This window comes from Plectrocnemia conspersa, unplaced genomic scaffold (assembly GCF_051122295.1).
Source record: "Plectrocnemia conspersa isolate PC_06_02 unplaced genomic scaffold, ASM5112229v1 ptg000008l, whole genome shotgun sequence".
NCBI lineage: Eukaryota > Metazoa > Arthropoda > Insecta > Trichoptera > Polycentropodidae > Plectrocnemia > Plectrocnemia conspersa.
In genome coordinates this window covers 12781616-12802150 of record NW_028277172.1, presented here as the reverse complement: position 1 = coordinate 12802150, position 20535 = coordinate 12781616, and the positions used below count along the sequence as shown (strand labels likewise).

The window sequence follows — 20535 nt, the reverse complement described above, 5'->3', positions numbered from 1 at the left end:
GTAAATATGGGAGAATAATTGATATTTTGTCGCATGTCTAAAATAATATTTTAGGATTTCAGAAAATAGCAACTTTATTTTTGTATATTTGTTGCTTCATTCTTAGTTGCCATAACACGTTGCCTGCGAACGTGCAAATAGAATGTATCGAGTTGAAAACAGATATGCAACTTAAAGCAGTATTTATACAAGTGTTTTATTGGACTTTTATAAGTTGTACGTGCATATAGAAAAATACCATGCACTCCACAACCGTATATGATCAAACTTTTTTATTTGACAATTTTAGTATAGCATTTTTAAAATACATTTTTTATTTTCACTATCTTTATTGTATAAGATATGTATGCATTGTTATTGAAAAACATTGTTAGGGTTATTTAAAAAAAGTCTAATATAATTAATATTTAATATTTCAATTTCTTCACTTAAATCTTATTGCGTTTTTAGCTAGTTATTATCAGTTACGTATATAGGAATTATGGTATAACTTACTGATTTATAATTAATAATTTAAATAAAACATTTATGAATAAGCCGTTTTTGTGTGTTGCTGACATTTGAAAGGCATGAATTTATAGATTTCGTGCTTGTGTATTTACAATTACAGAATTAGACAATATGACATAACAAAATCGAAGAGAAAAAAAGCTTAAACCCCCTTGACTCACACGATTTATCCTCACCCTCGTCCGACTTACCTGTACAGAATACTCTCTGTGTGAATCGCACATATCGCTCGGAAAAGCTCACCCGAGCTTTGCCGAGTGGTGCCGAGCTTTGCCGACTTCCGCTCGGGGGTTGCAACTTAAAGTAGTCGGCTTCGAGCCATCGGTGGGAAAGCTCGCCGGCGATGCTTTCGCGGAAAAGCTCGAAGCTTTCGCGATCTTAGACGACATCGAGTGCGCGCAAGTTCGACTACGAAAGCTCATCGGATAAACAAAAAATGTAATAGCAAAAGCTCACACGAAGTGCTTGTTTATAAAATAGTTCATAAAAACAACAGTGATTTAAAATATATTATTTTTAATGATCATAATATTATGATAACATCATGACAAATACCTTTTGTAAGATGTAAATATGTCTTTCGGAATAGGTGTCCCATAAGAGAGTTTAGTATTTTAAATGGAAATGCGTGCCTTACTTATATTAAATGCATAATAATTATGAGTAAAATTATTGTAAAAAAATTGTGCTATTCTTAATATTGCATAAATATTCCAATATATCCTCAAAATTATTACTAACGTTCTGAAACAGATTAATATTTGACAAATATTTTTATAAATATAAGTATATCTGTAATTATATGTTAAAGTTCCGGCTTAATAAATTAAGAAAAAATATTACTATTACAAGAAAGTCTGTTCATAAACTATAAGCAAAAATTCATAAAGCGAGACCCCAAATATAAGTGTTTATCATTAGCTTCCTATATATTACAAACAATGCATATTGCAATATATTATATAAAGATATGTTCAAAATATTCATGAAGTATTCCATTATATATTATTTTTAATCAGATACCTGTTTTTTGCTGTTTACTCTTAGACTCTTGTCCAATACAATATAAATTTGTATTGTCAAGTAGTTAAAACTTCTCTTTCTAATGTAAAAAAATGTGTATGATAAAAAACATACTTAATTTTAAAATTTGTGATAATTTTAATGTTTTAGTTTATAAAACAATAAAATAAACATTTACAAAGAACTAAAAGGCTTAGCACAACCTGTATGCAATATTAACTTAAGTGTTAATAGATTAAGCCAATTTTAACAAAAATGGTTCATGGTGTCACATTACTACTAACGTTCTGTAATAAAAATATCCAATTGGCAAAATATAAAGTAATAATAAAAAAATACTAATACACCAAAAGTAACACCAATAAATATTCGTAAGCTAAGAAAGTATACATATGTAAATAATGCATACGTTAATAACACTAGATTATTTCTTAAGATTTTGCAATACTTACTTTTACAATATTATATTCAACTAAATTAAATCACACAGGGTTTTCTAAACAGAGTTAAGGCCATTAATTTATGACATGCTACGTTCTAATTGGTTAATTGAATAACATGTTTGTCTTAAAATATAATTTTGGTTTTTTGTTATATATTATAAATACATATTTCTTTCACGTGTTTTGATCTATAAATAGAAGTATAGCATGAAAAGTATGTGGAATTCTAATTTATTCGATAATATATTTGGACTTTGTAGACAATGTCGCTTATAATTTTACAGACTTAATAATTAAAACTACGCTTTTTTTTATTAAAATCCGACACCGGTAAATATTAGAACACTCCGATGAATATTTTCAATTCTTTAGGCGTATTTCAGTCTCTCATCTTAATTTTTCACTCAACTTTCTTTGCCAACAAGATCATAATGAAAATTCGACGTGCTTACTTATTCAACTTCTAAGAAATTTTTCGCTCGTCCGTTGTTAATTCATTCCGTCCCAAATTCAATTTTTATCTTTTCTATAATAAATATAGGCATAAGAAACTTTGATTTTTTTTCGATTAATTATAAAACTAAACAATTTAAACAATCGAAGCTTTGTATTTTTTTTCTTCTTTTGTGTATGTGAATGCTAAGCTTTTTATGCGAGTATCCAAAATATTTCACTCGAACGAAATGCGCAAAAGTCTTGGTTCGAATTTTGATATCAAAGAAAAAGTTATCTTTTGAGTCCTATCAAAGGAAAAGAGCTACTCTCGGCCCAATCTAGCGAAAAATGTGAAGAGTTGTTGCGAATAAAATGATAAAATAAAAAAATAACACACTTGATGTTAAAATTTATTATGTTTGTTCAATACGTTTATTAATTTTTCTTTGAATTGGTGATTTGATTTTTGTTTATGGTGTATTTCACGATTAAAAACATACACTAAAAATGTAAACAGATGTTATTTATTTAAAGGTAAAAACAAATCATTATTAAAATTATTGTATAAATACGTTTAACTAATACACATTATTTAATAATTAATAATTTAAATAATGTGTATTAGTTATATATATATATTATATAAATACACGTAAATAATATGTTAGAGGCGGGTAATTTAAAAGCATATAGATAATAATGAATTATTTAAAGAAGCCTTAGGGAATAAATGTGTATATTCGTATATATATATTTATAAATCAAAATATTGTATTTAGATGGTTAATTTATATATTTTTTACAAATAAACATATGGAGCCTAAAAATAAATATTCAGAAAAAAACGTTTTATAATTAATTGGTGTAAATGAAACAGTTAAAAAAGTGTGTGATAATTCAATCATAAATGATTTTAAAAAACAGATTTTTTAGTGAATTTTGTTGCAGTATCAAGAATATCATTTTCAGGGTAAAAATATGCTTTAAAAGTAGGTGACACGTTGGTTATTAGAAAGCAGTCGTTAGCAGCAAATATACCTACATCTGGTATATTAAACTTATCATGAATAGGATATTGCTAGTATTTTTATAAAATATGAAAATTTAATGATAATGTCAAGAAAGACACAGTGGGTAAGATAAGAAGCTTTTACTAACAGCAAAGGGAGATTAAATAAGAAAAATATACTTTTTCCTTAGAGGGGTGTACTGTATTATTCACTTTGAGCATGCTTAAAATACATACTGATGTCTTTTATTCATAAGTCATCTTAAGTTATACAAAAGATTTTGTGAGAAAAATTGTAAATATAAAAAATAAAATATAACTATTTTTGTTCGAAAAGAAATATCATGGTTGTTATTTTTTACTTTAATTAAAAACTGTATTACATGTGTAATCTAATAATTTAATTAAAATTAAATTTTTAATTTCTAAAAATATTATTTTACTCATTTTATTGTTTATATTACTTTGTATACTCACTATATCAAAATAAATAACAGTAAGCACTGACGAGATTTGGAAAGCAAATATAGACTTTTCGAAGGGTATTTTATATTTTTTAAAAATTAAAATAATAATAAACTTAGGTATATGTATACAAGTTTAAATGAAAACTATTCTAACTAGTTACTTAACCGAACAAGGACTCTAAGTTAACGCTAGTTGTCTTGTTAGTAATATAGGATTATTATAAATTATTGCAGTTACTGCAAAAATTTAATATTCTTAATATTAAATCTAACGATTTTTTAAAATTACAACTTGTTTAGTTTAACTAAATAAAAAAAGGATATCCTCAACATATCGTCAAAGCACTTTCGGATTTTGAACGGAGGTGTGAGCGCTAATACCCAGATGTGACTGAACCAACATTTGAGGAGGTTCTGATAGCCGTAAGAAGGCTAAAAAATAATAAATCACAATCAAGTAACAGTATACCAGAATAACTTCTTGGGTACAGTAATCATAACATGACAAAATAATAGACAAATGGAAAAAGAAAGAAATACATGAAAAGTGAAACAATTGGATTATTTGTCCTATACTAAAAAAGGGAGATGTACTTCTGTGCGAGAATTATCGAGGAATCATACTTCTAAATGTAGGATACGAAATACTGTTATATATAATATATACTTCTTGACAGACTCCTACCTCACACCTCTTCGATTGTGGGAGAATATATTGTGGGTTTGTACCAGGCTGCTCCATAACCGACTAGATTCACTCACAATGGCGGATATTAAAAATATCCCATGAGTAAAATATTGACACTTATCATGTTTTTGTAAACTTTAAAGCAGCATAATATAGTGTCAGTTGAATCAAACTCTATGAGGCGATGACAGAGTTTGAACTACCAAAAAAGCTCATAAACTTTACCAGACTTCCAATGAGAAAGGTCAAATGTAATGTTCGCATATAGGATAAGCTCTCTGTTAGCTTCTATATCGTCTAAGGCATTTCAAGGCAGTCCAAGGCAAGCTTCTATACCATACCGGGCGATTCCTTTGAATGTTTATCATTTAATATGGCATAAGAAAAAGCTGAGACTCATAAATCTGTACATATGGGACTATATACAAAAAATTTGTTAGCTTACGCCGGTGACAATGATATTTGAGACATTAATGATATTAGCTGCATTAGTAGCACTAATTGATCACCAGAAGGCGGCTGAGCAGATAGGACTAAAGAGAAATGTAAAAAAGGCAAAGTATATGCCCATCACACAAACAAAATACAGCAAAGCCATATGCAAGTCGGTGAGCAAATCATAGATAAAGTGAGTAAATTTATAAACATTGGTTCGTTGGTCAATGCCCAAAATAGCGTCAGTGATGCAATTCTTTGAGCTTTATAAACATATGGTATCTATTCATACGTCAAAAATCAGAAAATACGACTATACCAAACCTTAATAAGCCTAGTACTGATATACGCGGCTGAAATACGGACGCAGGCACTGCCGAGTGTTTGAAAGAAAAATTATGAAGAAAATCGTGGGACTTGGCGGCGATGGTATAACCAAGAGGTCCTAACTCTATGGTTTACCATCAGATATAGTCGTAGACAGCATAAAAGATTCAACACAAAGCGTCTGACATTTACCAAACCAGATGGTCGGCGAAGAATAGGTCTAGGAGGCTGGACGGGGTGGCTCTGGAGAAGAAGGGCACAAGATAGGCTTGAGTGTAGAAATCTTCTGGAAATAGCCATATTGGACTGTAGAGCTTAATAAAAGTTTTTAGTGAAAAATAAAGAGAACTACAGATCGTTTTTAAAATGGATTTTATTTTGTGTTCATTTTTCGATCTACCATTAACTCTTATTTAAAAAAAAATAACTAGAAATTTTGTACTACTAATAATAATATACATGATCTTTATACTATCTTATCTTTAAACCTAAATCACTGATATATATTTTTATATGACATTCAGATCATATTGTCAAAATAAAAACAATAATGTTACACACTAGAGACATGAGGCTTCCAAAAATATTTTTCAAAGAAATGTTTTCGTCGCAATATGTGCGTGATATCGTCACAATATGAAGAAGCGCGCCCTTTGTCCTTTTTAATCTGTTTTCTATAACATCGTTACATATCAATACCGATTTCGCTTTATCGAATTTGGAAAGAAGCGCGAGTTTAAACGCATTACTACGAACAAGGACAAGAAAGAGGGATGAGATCTTCATTTGTCACTCATCGAAATTCTCGCCCTACGCGCCTGTATAAATCGCATTCCGGCAGAAAAAAATGAAAAGAGAGAACAAAAAGAATACTCTGAGCAAGAGAGGGAAAGAGTAATACATTTAGAAGGGTGCATGAAAGGGATAAAAGGCGATATAAGGACGACGACGACGGGGAAAATGATAAAATAATCCATTTTGCGCGTGTACGCCGTATCCTTCCCCTTTACAATGTAATACAAAATGAAGTGACGCGAAAAACATCGCCGATGTCAATACATCACTATGCTAGCCCTAGTATAAGCGATTATATTTAATGAAAGGACGACAGAAATAGAGAAAATCAGACCCGGGAAAAGCAAAGTGTACAATTTGTTCAATGTTAGTGTTTTATACATATAGTACTCAGATAACCTGACTCATATATTTATCTTCAAAGGTAGTATATTTTATTATACAACCTTAAAATTTAATTTTATTAAAAATAAATTTCTGCTTTGGATACTTACGTAATAAATATTTTATTTTTTTATTTAAAAATATACTCATAATAAAATACACTAAGTATAAAATATATTTTTTATCATAGTCACTATTAGGTTCAACACGATTGTTTAATATACTTTTATATCTCTGCATGTTTTTATATAGACATTTAATTCCTAATCTATGACTTATGTATCTTTTAGGCGAGTTGAATAATGTTTATAATATTGGGTCAAATTTGTTGTAATTCCTAAAACATTGAGAGTAAACTTACAAATATTGAATAAAATATTTTTTCTTACTTAAAATAACATATGATATATGTACATATATATATATACAAAATTTAAATGCACTTGAGGATCAGTAGTCTTCAAAGGATTTTGCGAAAATTATATACTGCTTATTAACGTTTGAAGTGACCGCAAATAATATTTTGATATAAGCAGTTCCAATTATTGAAATTAATATAATTGAAAATAGATTTTGCTTCCTCTATGCTTGTAATATAATATACAGGAATTCCTGGTAAACAGAGGTAAAATATAAACGACAAAGAATAATTCTACCGTATTGAATAGATATCGGACTTCAACGTTATTAGAATACATAAATATTATTCATATTTTCATAAAAACAAAACTGATGTGTACTTAAAAATGTATATTAAAGCTTTATTTCCGTGAAATCGGTGTATGACGAGCTGCTCTTGAAAGTCATAATTTTGATTTTAAATAAATAATAAAAGAAAGCAATAAAAAAGCTGTTCGGTAGGTCAACTGTAACGCACAAACAATTCGTTTTATGGGTCAAATATTTTAAATATTGCTTATTTAAATTATTCTTGACTGAAATCAGTCTGATAAATAATCAACATATATTATATCATTTTCAAATTATTATTATACCATACAATCAATAGATTTCTCTATGCATGGTTACTTATTTATATAACTTAAAAAGTTAAACATATTTATCATACATGGATAAACTATGTTTAAATAGAAGCCTTAAAGCTTTAGCTACCACAATTAAATAAAGCAAGGAAGTATATTTAATATGTTATAAATTTTAGTTATACACCTTTATTAAAATTTAAAATGAAAAGGTGAGTATATATTATATTTATACAATTTTAATTTATCAAGTGAATTTAATGTATTAATTTATAGTGTACTAAGCAAAAATAACTTATTGTTGAAGAATATGTAATAAATTTTAAATATAATTATTTAGCTTGTTATAAATATACTGAAAAAAATATTACGTTCTATATTACAACTCAATCTAGGGTTAGCATGTGGTGACTATAAATATGTACTACAAATACATGTACGTTGATTGTTACTAAATAATAGTTAAACGCCTTACAAGTTCTCAACACAAAACAAAGTTTATATGAACAATAATGTTTAATTGATTATTAATATCAAGCTTAAGTTTATAATATTATAAACATAATGCAATAAATATTTGTTTTCTTAACAATGAAGAATATATTTTTAGCTATTAATTAATTTTAAAAGTTACAAAAATAATATTAAAAAACAATTTAAATAAATAGCGCAACTTATATCAAGTTATAATTTTTTTTTTTTAATATGTATAAATTACAAAAATAGTTTGTGAAAATGGGAAAAATTATCTTGCTTTGTAATTTTATTTCAAAAATAATACATTGTAAAATAATTCAAAATAAATAATTTACAAGTGATTTTAATCGTGGCGCAAGATCAAAATTTTGTAAAAGAGTTATTTTCTCTATATCGATCTAATTATGAGCGAGAAAAAAAGAGCAAAGAGACTGTAGTTCCGAGTGTGTGCCCTTTGAGGAATCGCGCCGAGATACCTGACTGCTTCCTCATCCGTAAAAACACTCACGGCGAAAAGTGTTTTTTTCCTCTTTCGTACATCGGATGCTGTTCTGGGCGAATTCTGTATTCCTTTTTTTTATCTCTCCTGAATCGCATTGTCCCCGAAACTTACAAAGGAATCCGGGGTACGACTTTATCGCCGGGACGTTTGGCACCCCTCACGTGCGAATGCGATTTTTTCCACAAGGTGATTTTTACGCAAAGAAAAATGCGCGCACATGTAGAATGGGTTTAAAAAATACAAGAAATATAACCCTTTCGGAGGGATGAATGTGTGAAAATTTACATAAGTGCGAAAGATGTTTTGAAATTGTAATATTGAATTAAAAATAAATGGTATTTTTTTTATAAATTTAATTTTTTTACTGTGAGAAATTACAATATTATGTGTAAATTATTAAAACAATTAAATTTGTTTTAAATATAATATAAAAATACATCAATGATCATGAACGTAAATTGGCCTTAACAAATCAATGTAGACAGTGTATTTTATTACAAATCTAACCATCATTGTTTGACAGGTTTCCCCAATGCGTCATAATACACATTACACAAACAAAAAATATACGTTTAAACATTGAAAAAATTAAGTAAAAACAACAGTTATGGTGCACATCTAAAGTAAAAGAGCACAATCCCACATATTTTTTCCAGCTCTTCATAGCTATCGTATCAAACATCATTGTGTTTAGAAAATTCGATGAGAAGCTGGATAGGTCGTGCAAGAGATTTGTTCGTAAAGTCACAACGGGGAAGAATTAGAAACACGTCTCTCACCACCTCTTAAGCACTTTAAAAAGTGCTTCATTGATTATTTTTAAATATCTCTTTCTTGTGGAGATATTTAAAAATAATCTTTGAATTCTTTCCAACAACATAAATTAGGTACTTTACTTAACTCCGATTCTAGAAAATGTAACAATATTTAAGGACGCTACGAACTGAGGTATAGTACAGAACTCGAATCGCTTATAAATTATTGGAGTGACACGCACTTTGTGTAATGAGGCTAAGCATCTTCGATGCCTTATTGCACTATAACTTTGGCGATGTGCATAGAAAATCTCCCTACATGCTCTAATGCCATTTAAAAGTTATTGATAAAAGTATTTCTGTTTAAAACACCTCCGCCCAAACTGTAAGAGAATTCCGTTAGGCGGAATATGGAAAATAGTCTGTGGTACTCCAAAATTAGCGAAATACTTACTGAAACGACGATTGCCATAGCTAAAATATTGACGGCAACGAGTCTCTTGATTAGCTTTTGACAAAGCTCATAACAAACTTATTTTATCTTATACAAAAATATTTTTTGAGTCAGTATAGACTTTATTGATTTGGATTTTAGAGTCGTATGATTGTGTCGCCACTTTCGAGATGCACAAGAGGTTAGTAAGCATGGAACGACGTGGACGAAGCCCGCGTTGTTGGTGTACTAGCGCTTACCGGAAGTGATTGTGGCTATATATGTGAAAAAATATAACAAGCAACTTAGCAGGCGCCGTTGGAACTGCAAATTGTCAGAAGTTTTAATGTTTATAGTGTAATTTTAATAAAGCGGTGGCTAATTCATAATAAAAGTTTTTAAGCTATATTTTTTGGTAGAAATATATTAATCTACCCAAGAATATTTCTATTTGGTTATTAGAGTGTATTAAGAGAGGTTTATGTTATGACAAGTTAGCGTATTGCATGTTTTCGTCAACCTTTAAAAATGTATATTTTTGAACGAATGCAATATCTCTTCACTCAAATACTACAAAATAAAGTATAGAATTACATACAAACAAACAAACACGTGAAATATAACGTTTGAAATATTATTGATTGAAACGAATGGAACGTAAACGTAGATACACATGTACTTGGTTAAACAGGGACTTTTGATACACTTTTTGCAATCGTTTCAGTGTTTACTGCAGAGTTACCAGATACGGCAATTTATTTAAAACATACACGTACACGTATTACGTATACACGTGCATCATATAATGCAAACGTGTGAGCAGATTTTTTTACATATACAGCAATATTTGTTTTTGCAAAATATGTAACATTCGCCTAGATATATTAAATATGTCAGTGAAAATTAATACAGTTTTTAAAACTACGTCCAACTGTAAAAAATAATCGCTTTCCACGAAAAAGTTTGATTCATGATCGATTCTCAGAGCATACTAAATTTTTATTATTTATGTCTAAAATATTTTTACACACTAAAAACCTTTAAGCTATAAATATTTTTGGTATATCGTTAGATTTAAAATAACATTAAAAATAGTTAAAAGTATGTTTAATCATTATCTAATTTAAAAACTTATAAATGCTACTTATTGTTTGGAATAGAACAAAAAATATCAGGGTTATTAAATTAAAACTTTAATAATCGTTTAACATTTTGATATTAACAACATAATAAATATATAAAAATAAATGTCAAGCGTTTCAAATGTTTTATCATTATATTGAAAAAATATGTTTTTGTAAAACCCATTTATATATTTAATGCATAACATTAGTGAGCTAGAAGTAAACGATTATATTTACTTAAGCAAAATCAGTTTTTATTTTAAGCAAGGTTATGTTATCTTTTATGCATGTAATGTACAAAAAACTGGGCATTATTAAATAATTTTATATCAATCAACACGAATTTTATCTTTGTGTTTATCTAACAAAAGTAAATTTTTCAAGTGGAAGCCGCGAACATTTTTTCAGATTTTGACTTTCCGTGTGTTGGCGATATTAAGGTCTGCGACAATCGTTTGTAATTTTGGACCTTTCTTTTGAAAAGTGCCAGCTCGTATCAAATATTAACGCGAATGATGTAATAAATTACGTCGCTCTCGTAATATTTTATTTTTCGAAGGCGTTCTGCAGCGTGACACACATAAGCGAAATTTTATTCACGCCCGTGAAATATGTGTTTTGTATATTGGATTTTGCTTGCAATTAAATGCGCGGTTAAATTTTATAGAATAAATATACATAAAAGAGTTAAATGGAGATAATTTATGGACATTATCAAAAACATACATTCTGATTCATCATTTTTTAAAGCAAATTTGCGAAAACAAAACATTATTTTCACATTTATTTTAAGCAAAATAAATTTACAAAACTTCAATTAGACGGAAGGGAAAAATTTGTTAAGAATATTTTAATTTATATTAAAGGTTTGAAAAGGTAAAGGTAAAGATTAAACCACGATAAATATACTACTATATATTATACTATACATAGATATATACAATGCGTATTTGAAAAATGTAAGTAAATATATAAACAATTTTACCTTTTAAACGACGTAGTTTTATATGTTGTTTGGGCCGATTAGCCAACAACTTTAGGCCTTTAAAAATCCATTTTTATTTCAAAAATTTTTTAAGAATTCATATCGCAAAAAATATCTATGGTGCAGTTACCGTGGAGCGCAGATTCTCTGGTGACGCGGCATCTAGAGGGTGTCACAGAAAGGCGCTTAAGTGACGTCTTCTGGGATCTAGTCTCCATAGTGCAGCTCTGTGTCTTTGAGGGCACCTAATAAAGAATAATAAAACATAATAAATAACCTTTATTAAAGCACGTTTCTGACTACATTGACATATGTACAAGGTTTTAAATTTTTTTTGTACTATTTAATGCATGTGATACTAAAAACATTATCTCTATGTTTGTATTAATAATCGTAGCGATTAAAAACTCGATTCATATTTTTTCAATTTATCAGATTAAATGTATAATTAGTCAGTACCCAGTTAAATTATATTAAAATTACATTGTATTAGTGTAGTGTGCGTGTTTTTCGGATAAAAAATGAAAGCTCTGGCGTACGCTGCTCTATATAATATATTATATAGAAATTTTATAAGTAATAAATATAGGTATGTGCATTACCATATATTTTTGTGGCTGAAGATAAAGTCCAAAGTTCGCGGACCCAGCAGCACGACAGCAGCGGACCCGAATATTTATTTATAAAAATGCGCTATTAATAAAAAAACCGCCTACAGATGCAAAATAACATCTATTGATTGTTATTTATATTACAAGTAATACTTAATTAATTATATAAATGTTACCGAATCCTAGACTATAAAGTCTGTAGTTTAAACTTACTTGTAAATATTCATCATGTATGACTGACTTACCCAGTTGGTACAGATTTATCCCGTTGTAATGCATTGAGCTTACACCTGTCAGGTTACAACGCAAGATTTAAAAAAATTAGTTTATTCTATATGTTTATTTGACCGTTCTTAATAAAATTTGACATAGTCACCCTTAAGGAAATTGCTCAGAACATAAGCTCACTTTTTTTACAAAAAAAATAAATGAACACAAATTATAATTAAAGAATAAAAATATAATATAATATTTAAAATATTTTTTTGAATATAAAACAATAAAGTATTTTTGTTTGTTTTTTTCGAATTGCTAGTCTATAGTGTGTTAGATTAACTTTGTGCATGTTCTCTTAAGAGCCGTCTTCTATTATTGTATGTATGTATCCAAATATTACAAAAAATACTTTTTTAAAATAATCGCATGTTTATTATCAATATATCTTATGATATATAATGCGATTTTTTATTAAACATTTGTATTGTACATTTAAAAATATTACAAGCTATTGGTTCATTACTGACGTTAACGTTAAAACAAAAAAATCACAAGAAAGAATAATAATATCTTAAATTTAAAACCATAGGAATATTATTTCACATATAAATTGATTTATTTGATCTTTCGTATTCTTTTTTAACCGATATATAAATAATTTAATTGCGATACGTCACGTGTTGTCCTTGATAGGCTATTTTAAACTTTAAAGACTTATTCTATCACAAAGTGGTATATCTATAGTGGGCGTTCCAAAATGAATTTGATTTTATTTATATAATAGAATTTATTTAACATTAATGTCAACATGCTGTATCAATATTAAACATTCCAAAAGCATTAAAATATTTATTAAGGCAAGTTTTATTTACAAATAATATTAGAAAAAATATCTAAGGCTAAAAATAAAAGCATTTTTTACTCTGTTAGCAACATTGCCGTTTCTTATTAAGTCCGCGAGAGAGTAAATTTGTAGTGGTATTTTTTATGTAATGAAGTAATAACTGTTTAAATATATAATATATCTGTTTCTGAAATGTTTATAGCAGGAGTAGGCAAATTAGAAAAATGTAGAAGGGAATTATTATACTTGCTAAACTCATTTAAAACATTAGCAAAAACCTGTATTTATAGACATTTACCGTTCGATTAATTTTAAGAACAATGGCAAGAAGTATTTAGCATTGCTATTTATGAAACGGTTACTGAAATAAATATTAAAGGGATGTTTTAAAAAATATTATACGTTAATCTCGAAGTAAAATATTTGGTAAATACTTTCTGGACTTTGTATATTGACTTTATAAATATCCCGTCGTATACAAAAGAATAAAATATACTTATTTTTCTATTATAAAATAATATTTCGCAATAACAAGCCAATATCGCTGTCTTCCTGCACATTATTGTGCAAACTCAAAGCACAAACGATATGACAATATGAGAAGATCGCATTTTCAAAGATACAAACGCAGAGTGTTGACATTAAGAAAAGTTTCAGCGATAACACGGCCGTACAACTTGACTATTGCAGTTTGTACTGAACGTACATGTAGCAAAGGGAAATGAGCTCTGGGCAAACTTAACGTCTGTTTATCCGTATTAAACATCTTTTACATATGTATTTAATTACATAAGTTTACATAGCTATAACACGACTTACTAACATGTTATTATTAAATAATACGTAAGCATAATATCATATATAATATATAGGGTAGACTCGAATGGTGCCGTGAGAGAAAAAAAAAACATAACTGTATCTGATTAAAAGAGGCCATCTATCATGTGGAAGGGAAAAAATTATGGGCCTTGACACATGATGAAATGGCAGAAGATGGGTCCACGCGGGCATGATTGTGGATGACACGTCTCTCTCTTGTTTTTTTTTATATAGTAGGATCATGATTAACGTACCATGGTGTTATTATTTTTGTACTTAATCCCCCTAAAATATACCCTGTCTTATAATATTTTCTTAACAGTGGCAAAGCTATAGTGTTTGTACAAAATTTATTACTACTAAGTGTATATTAAATACAGAGTAAATTTGACATCATATTTATTTAAATTATTTTTTTATTTAAATGTTAATCCACATGTTCAGAGTTCTTAGACTTTTTACCACTGTCAATCAGCATAAAGTTAATCAAATTATAATGTAATCGATAAAAGTAGTATTTAAAATAATTTTTTCACCACAATACGGAATTGATATTTTAATTTAATAGCAAAACTAAAATAAAGTTTCTTTCTCAAATTTTTGTTTGATTAAATAATCGCATGAATATAATATCAGTTGCTTATTTTCGAAAGTTGTCAATCCAAATGCATCATGTAGTTTATCAACAAATATGTTTTATGTGGATATTGTGAGATCAAGATCATAGAAAAAATAAAAAAGTTCATTGTTACACCTTGCTAAAGTTCAATAAAAATATTTATATTTACTTAAATATTATTTAAGTCATTTTAAGTTGTCGTCATCTATGATTTCCATAGCCCTATTTTTTAAATGTTTTTAATTTGTCCTTTTAAATCATTAGATAAATTGTTGATCTATGTATTTATCTATTTAAATCATTTAAGTTTCTTATTATTTAAACTATATAAGCAAATTTAAAAGTAAAATTATTGTTTTTCAATAATATTGTCTTTTCTTTGCGGTATTTATTAGGAAAAATAGCATATTCTCCTTTAAGTTCGAAAACCATTTAAATAATTTTTGCATGAGATATCCAACGCACTTCAAAATAGTGAGGTTTATTTGGTTCTTTCCAAACAACATAGATTCTAAAAGACTGTTTTTGATGTAATTTATAACTTCTGTAAAAATATTGTTAAGTTCCTCGTACAAATGTTTTGTCGCAAAACTGCTCTGAAAAGCAGTGCATCCAATGTTATCTGGATGCACTGCATCCAGATAACATTGGATGCACCTCTACTTGAAGGGATATAGTGTTTCCTAACATTGAATATAATTATAATGAGGTTATTTCACGCTGTTTTTTTCCTTGAAATTGTCAATTATATTAAAAATGTAATGTCTATACCAGAAATTTAGTTTCAAAATGACATATTTTATATCTTATTGTGTAAATGCAAATAAAAAAGCATCTTAACTGACATCCGTTGCTTCATATAGATCAGTGCCTGCCAAATTTTATAACCTTACGACACACTATGTATATTCATATATAAATACAATGTATGTATATACGATTAGTTGTATTTTTATAAGTCTTTGACTACAAAAATAATCCTGTCGTCGGCTTCTCGAATTTTATTTATTATTAATATGCCGATACGTACTTTTTCTATTCGAGCCTCGAATGCTTTATTAAATATAGTAACGGACCCATCAACTTCACTTATAAGAAAAATTAAAATATTTCGTTTATTTCACATGTAAAGACCAGATTAATATAAATAAAATTTAGTAGGTTGTTTGTAGTTTATTATACTTTTATGGATCAAACAATAACATATTTTTTAATTTCAGGTGCAGCATCACCAAAAAATAAATGTAAACATACACAAACGGCAATATAATAGCAACAGTGTAAACGGTGCATTCGTTAAATGTAAATAGTGTCAGTTTGTTCTGGAGGATCAATTTCGCTGTGCGGCAAATGTTTACAGTGCGTACCCATTAAAATCGCGTACCCTTCGAATTCCTGGAAAATAACAAGAGGGATATAAGCATAGAGATGAAATGCAGAATATAATGAAAGCACTTCAACTTGAATAGTCCTTAGGATCAGTACTAACAAAAATAAAACAAATAAAGGACGCCTTGATATACAATCATAAAATCGTTCGTATATTAACATAAAGTATTAAGGGCTATTAAAAATATAAATAATTTTTTAATATTGCAGTGTTGTGTGTATGTGTGTGTAGGCAATTTGTATCGTAGCTTACCTCGGTGGCACGGTAAGTCGGAAAAAGTTTCGAGCTTTTTATCGCGATTCGGCCTGCGAGCTCGGGCGGCAACTCGGGCCAAACTTTCGGGATAAGTTAAACAAGAGATACATAAATTTCGAGTTAAGAGACTGTGATTAATTAATATTAGGAAGTTGGCGTAGTGCGCGGATTGTTGTTCGAGGGTTGGGGTCGGTGCTACCCCGCGTAAGGGAATGCGGTCGGCAACAACTACGAGAGTCGTTTTCGAGGTTTGTTTCGGTCGCGATTCGTGACTGTGCTTCATGTTGTGAGTGACGGTGCGACAATGATGGGCAAGTGCAGGGGTGCAGTGCGTTGGTTCGCGGCCTTGATGCTTGTCGTCTCTGTATCGGCACAGACGGACTGGGAGGACGAAGACCTAGGTGAGTCAAATTTATAATAAATAATTATTTTAAGGTTGGAAAATCGTCATTATACTAGCTTTTGAGGATTGCAATCAGCCCGATCTATTCAGTAGCGCAATTATTAGTTTAGTTTTATTGATTGTACACCTAGATACTACATATTATTAACAAACACAAAACGTAAAGTATTTTGTACCAACGTTACGAACTTCACACATTTCTGTTAAAATTATAAGGCTGAATTTCACTTAATAAATATCATGTTAAATAAACCATCCTTCATTGATGGATTTTTCATGATAAGCTAGCAATGCAGAAACACGGTGATTGTAAATTTATAGAGCCTTTTACAAATTTAGGGATTAAATTTGATTGATTATTATAGAGGTGCAGATGCCTAGAAATATATTTCTTTTTTTTAATCTTATATAAGTGCTAATTATTTTAACGCTATTTACTCAAACCGGCTGTCAATTTATCTGATAGCATTTCCGTCACCACACTTTGCCTAATGCATTTGTGTTATTAGCTTATTCAATAAAAATATATATTTATTCTTTATTTTATTGCAAACATGATATTAAGTAATCATTGGATTATTATTTGAAAGTCTATCAATCAGGGTGATAAATGCTCATTTTATTAATAATAAATCGCTAATTCAATGCGTTACGATGCTTAAATTGTTAATACATATTACATGAATTCTAGAACAAATTGTTAACTATTTATATGATACCTTCAATCGACAGGTGTCTGTATAAATATTTAATAATACTAGCGACCCAACGCGGCTCTACGCGCCTTTAAATAATCAATGAATAACAGATCGATTCCTTAAGAACCATCAACGGATTTTAATCAAACAAATACACATTTACGTACTTTATATAATATTGCTACAAATACGCAAATTATAAGTGTTGAAAAAATGTTTTAAGGGACAATACAACGCACGAGCGTTATCCGGGCGAAAAATTTCAGCTCGGCAAATATATTATATATAAAAGGAGACTACAAACTGTCTATTAGTAAATACAATTTCTATGTATACTTAGTGAATAAATAATTGGTCTTAAAATTAACTTAATTTAATATTTAAATAAATAATATCTGCATTTATTTCAAGACAAATAGTTCACTAATAATAATAATACATATTTAATCAAATGTATCTTTTTTTGTATTACTAACTGAAAATCGATTTTTATTTTGTTGGTTCAATCAATTCACCATTCTCTACATAACTTGTTTTAAAATTTCTTTCATATTCTTGACAATAAAAAGTGTCGACAAATTTTTTGATGACATAATTTAGATATTTTTATGTCTGCAATTTTTCACCAATACTCGTGAAACGTGTATTTGACGTCGAGTACGGCACGAGGAACTTTAATGTCGAGATCAGTGTACAAGTAAGGGTTAACCGATAAATCGATTCGTCCCTCGGAACGACTATGCTAATCAAAATCTTGTAACAAGCCAGCTAAGCTCCTTTCCCTGTTAATACGGCCTTGGGTTACCCGAGGTATTCTGTCGGCCCATAAAACAAACATCCCTACTCCCCTCTGTCATCGGAAGCTATTGTTACACATCAAATTAAGACGCAGGTCGTTTTGAAAGCTTTTTAATGGACGGGTAACACTCCAGGGTATCTATCGATCTGCTTTGGATTGTTCCGCTGGCCTAAAATCGTGTCATATTATTTTTCGTTTGATTAAAACGCAAATGCATGCAAATGTATGCGGCTAAATGAGGAAAAAACTGTTGCTACAACTGTTGATTTATTTCAACAATGTTTGGTTGTGGGGAAATTTTACATTTATATTCAAGATATGCATCGTCGTTCTGTGCTCCAAATAAAGCGTTAAAAATAAAGTTTTCGTTTTGCGATATCGTCTTGTAAGGAAAATGTAGTGACTATTAATTATCACGAATACATTTTTATGATGATGTTATATTGTATAATAAAAAGTGTGGGCGTTACAATTAGGAATTTTGTTTTTTTTATATTTTTCATTTCTCGAGAAATAAGAATACTTATTATCACACAGTATGGGATTTTATTACAAGTATAGTATATTATTGTAGATATTTTTATAATATTTTTTACCAAAATTGGATGATAGATAATAAACTATAAATATTATATTTTGTTATACAATGGATGAAAATAATCTACGGACCAGAACTGATCTTATTCAATTGATTCAGGCTCCCATATTTATACCCGAATCGTAAAGAAAATTGTTAAAAACAGCTGCTGCTTTTTTTACATTTTTTATATTCTAAACAAGATAAAGATAAAAAACTTTTCTGGATTATTAAATCAATTATTTAATTTAAGTTTGCCGATAGACGATCTATGAAAAGCGCAATATATTTTTGCAATCTGCCAATTCTTAGGCAAAGTGGTTTCTTCTTATCTAACCATTTTTGTAGTTCTTAGATTACTAAAACAAAGAAAGGGATAATTAGAGAAAATAAGACAATTGTGAACAGTTTTTTGCCATTTAAATATTGTATTTCTACCTTTCAGGAAAGCTTGTATATTTTAAAACATCTAGCACGGACCAACTCTTTTTTATGCACGCGGTTGTAAAGCATTTAAATATATATTTTTATAAAGTGGTCGATCGATGTTGATAACATCTCACCAATACCGCGTGTCAAATTTTGATTTCTACATAATAATAAAAATATATTCTTTTTAATTTGTTTTGATAACGTATAAATTATAATTTTACGAAAATTTCAAAGTAAGAACAACTGTTTATAATATTGCAAAGCAAGAAAACAGCAAAAGGATAAGATCTGATCATTGTACTAGTCCAAAACATTTTAAGTACTTTTTTTAAAAATTAAAAAATGTAGAAAAAAAATTTTTGCCGGGATTTTCTAATTAACGCCAATAAAATATTGTTAGATTATTAAAAAATCGATAAAAATTGGTAATAAAGGTTAAATGGTTTACTTGAGGTAAATCTGATTGCATTTCGCGAAAATCAAATTGTTCGTTTATGATTTTACTCTCGAGATTATTTCAAGTGCGATAAGATATTTTACTAATGCTAAATAATATGCTAACGAAGCTATTCATTGGAATACTATCTTCTATTCTATGTATTTTAAATAAGATTAGTTTTGACTGTTTTTTAGATAGTGAGATATATATATATATATATATAATACATATGAATATTAAAAAAATAATCATGTTGTGTTTAAACCCGAACAATCAAAATCAGTGTAGACGAAATCTAATCGATTGCTTGTATCGAGATTTTTTGTAATAAATTTGAAAAAAACCAGCAGATTTATTGCTACTGATATTTAAGCACTAAAACCACGCCATTAATTAATCTAGTATTCTTTGAAATTGTCTGAAGCGTAATTAAAAATATGATTATAAATACTTTGGCTTGTGCTGGTAAAATCGATACTGAACTACAATTATCTACAATTGATTTATTACCTTTGTTAAGAATGGTCGTCACTTTTCTAATTATCCACACACCGGGAAAAAAATATGTTGAAAAAAAATAACAGCGGATGTGCGATAAGGTTCTGAATTTATGTAAGCATACCAACACATAAAATACATATGCCTCAGATTTAGCACA

At 28.7% G+C, this 20535-nt stretch overlaps 1 protein-coding gene across 1 annotated transcript in view; it reads left to right on the top strand.

Moving 5' to 3' along the window:
- Positions 1 to 815: 815 nt before the first annotated feature.
- The window catches only part of LOC148233025 (neural cell adhesion molecule 1-like), a 602564-nt gene continuing 582844 nt past the window's right edge, over positions 816 to 20535 (top strand). The window contains exons 1-2 of the mRNA XM_088190284.1: positions 816 to 948; positions 16105 to 16930. Coding sequence (XP_088046410.1) covers positions 16834 to 16930 — 97 coding nt within the window. The 5' untranslated portion in view covers positions 816 to 948; positions 16105 to 16833. The remainder of the gene's footprint in view (positions 949 to 16104; positions 16931 to 20535) is intronic.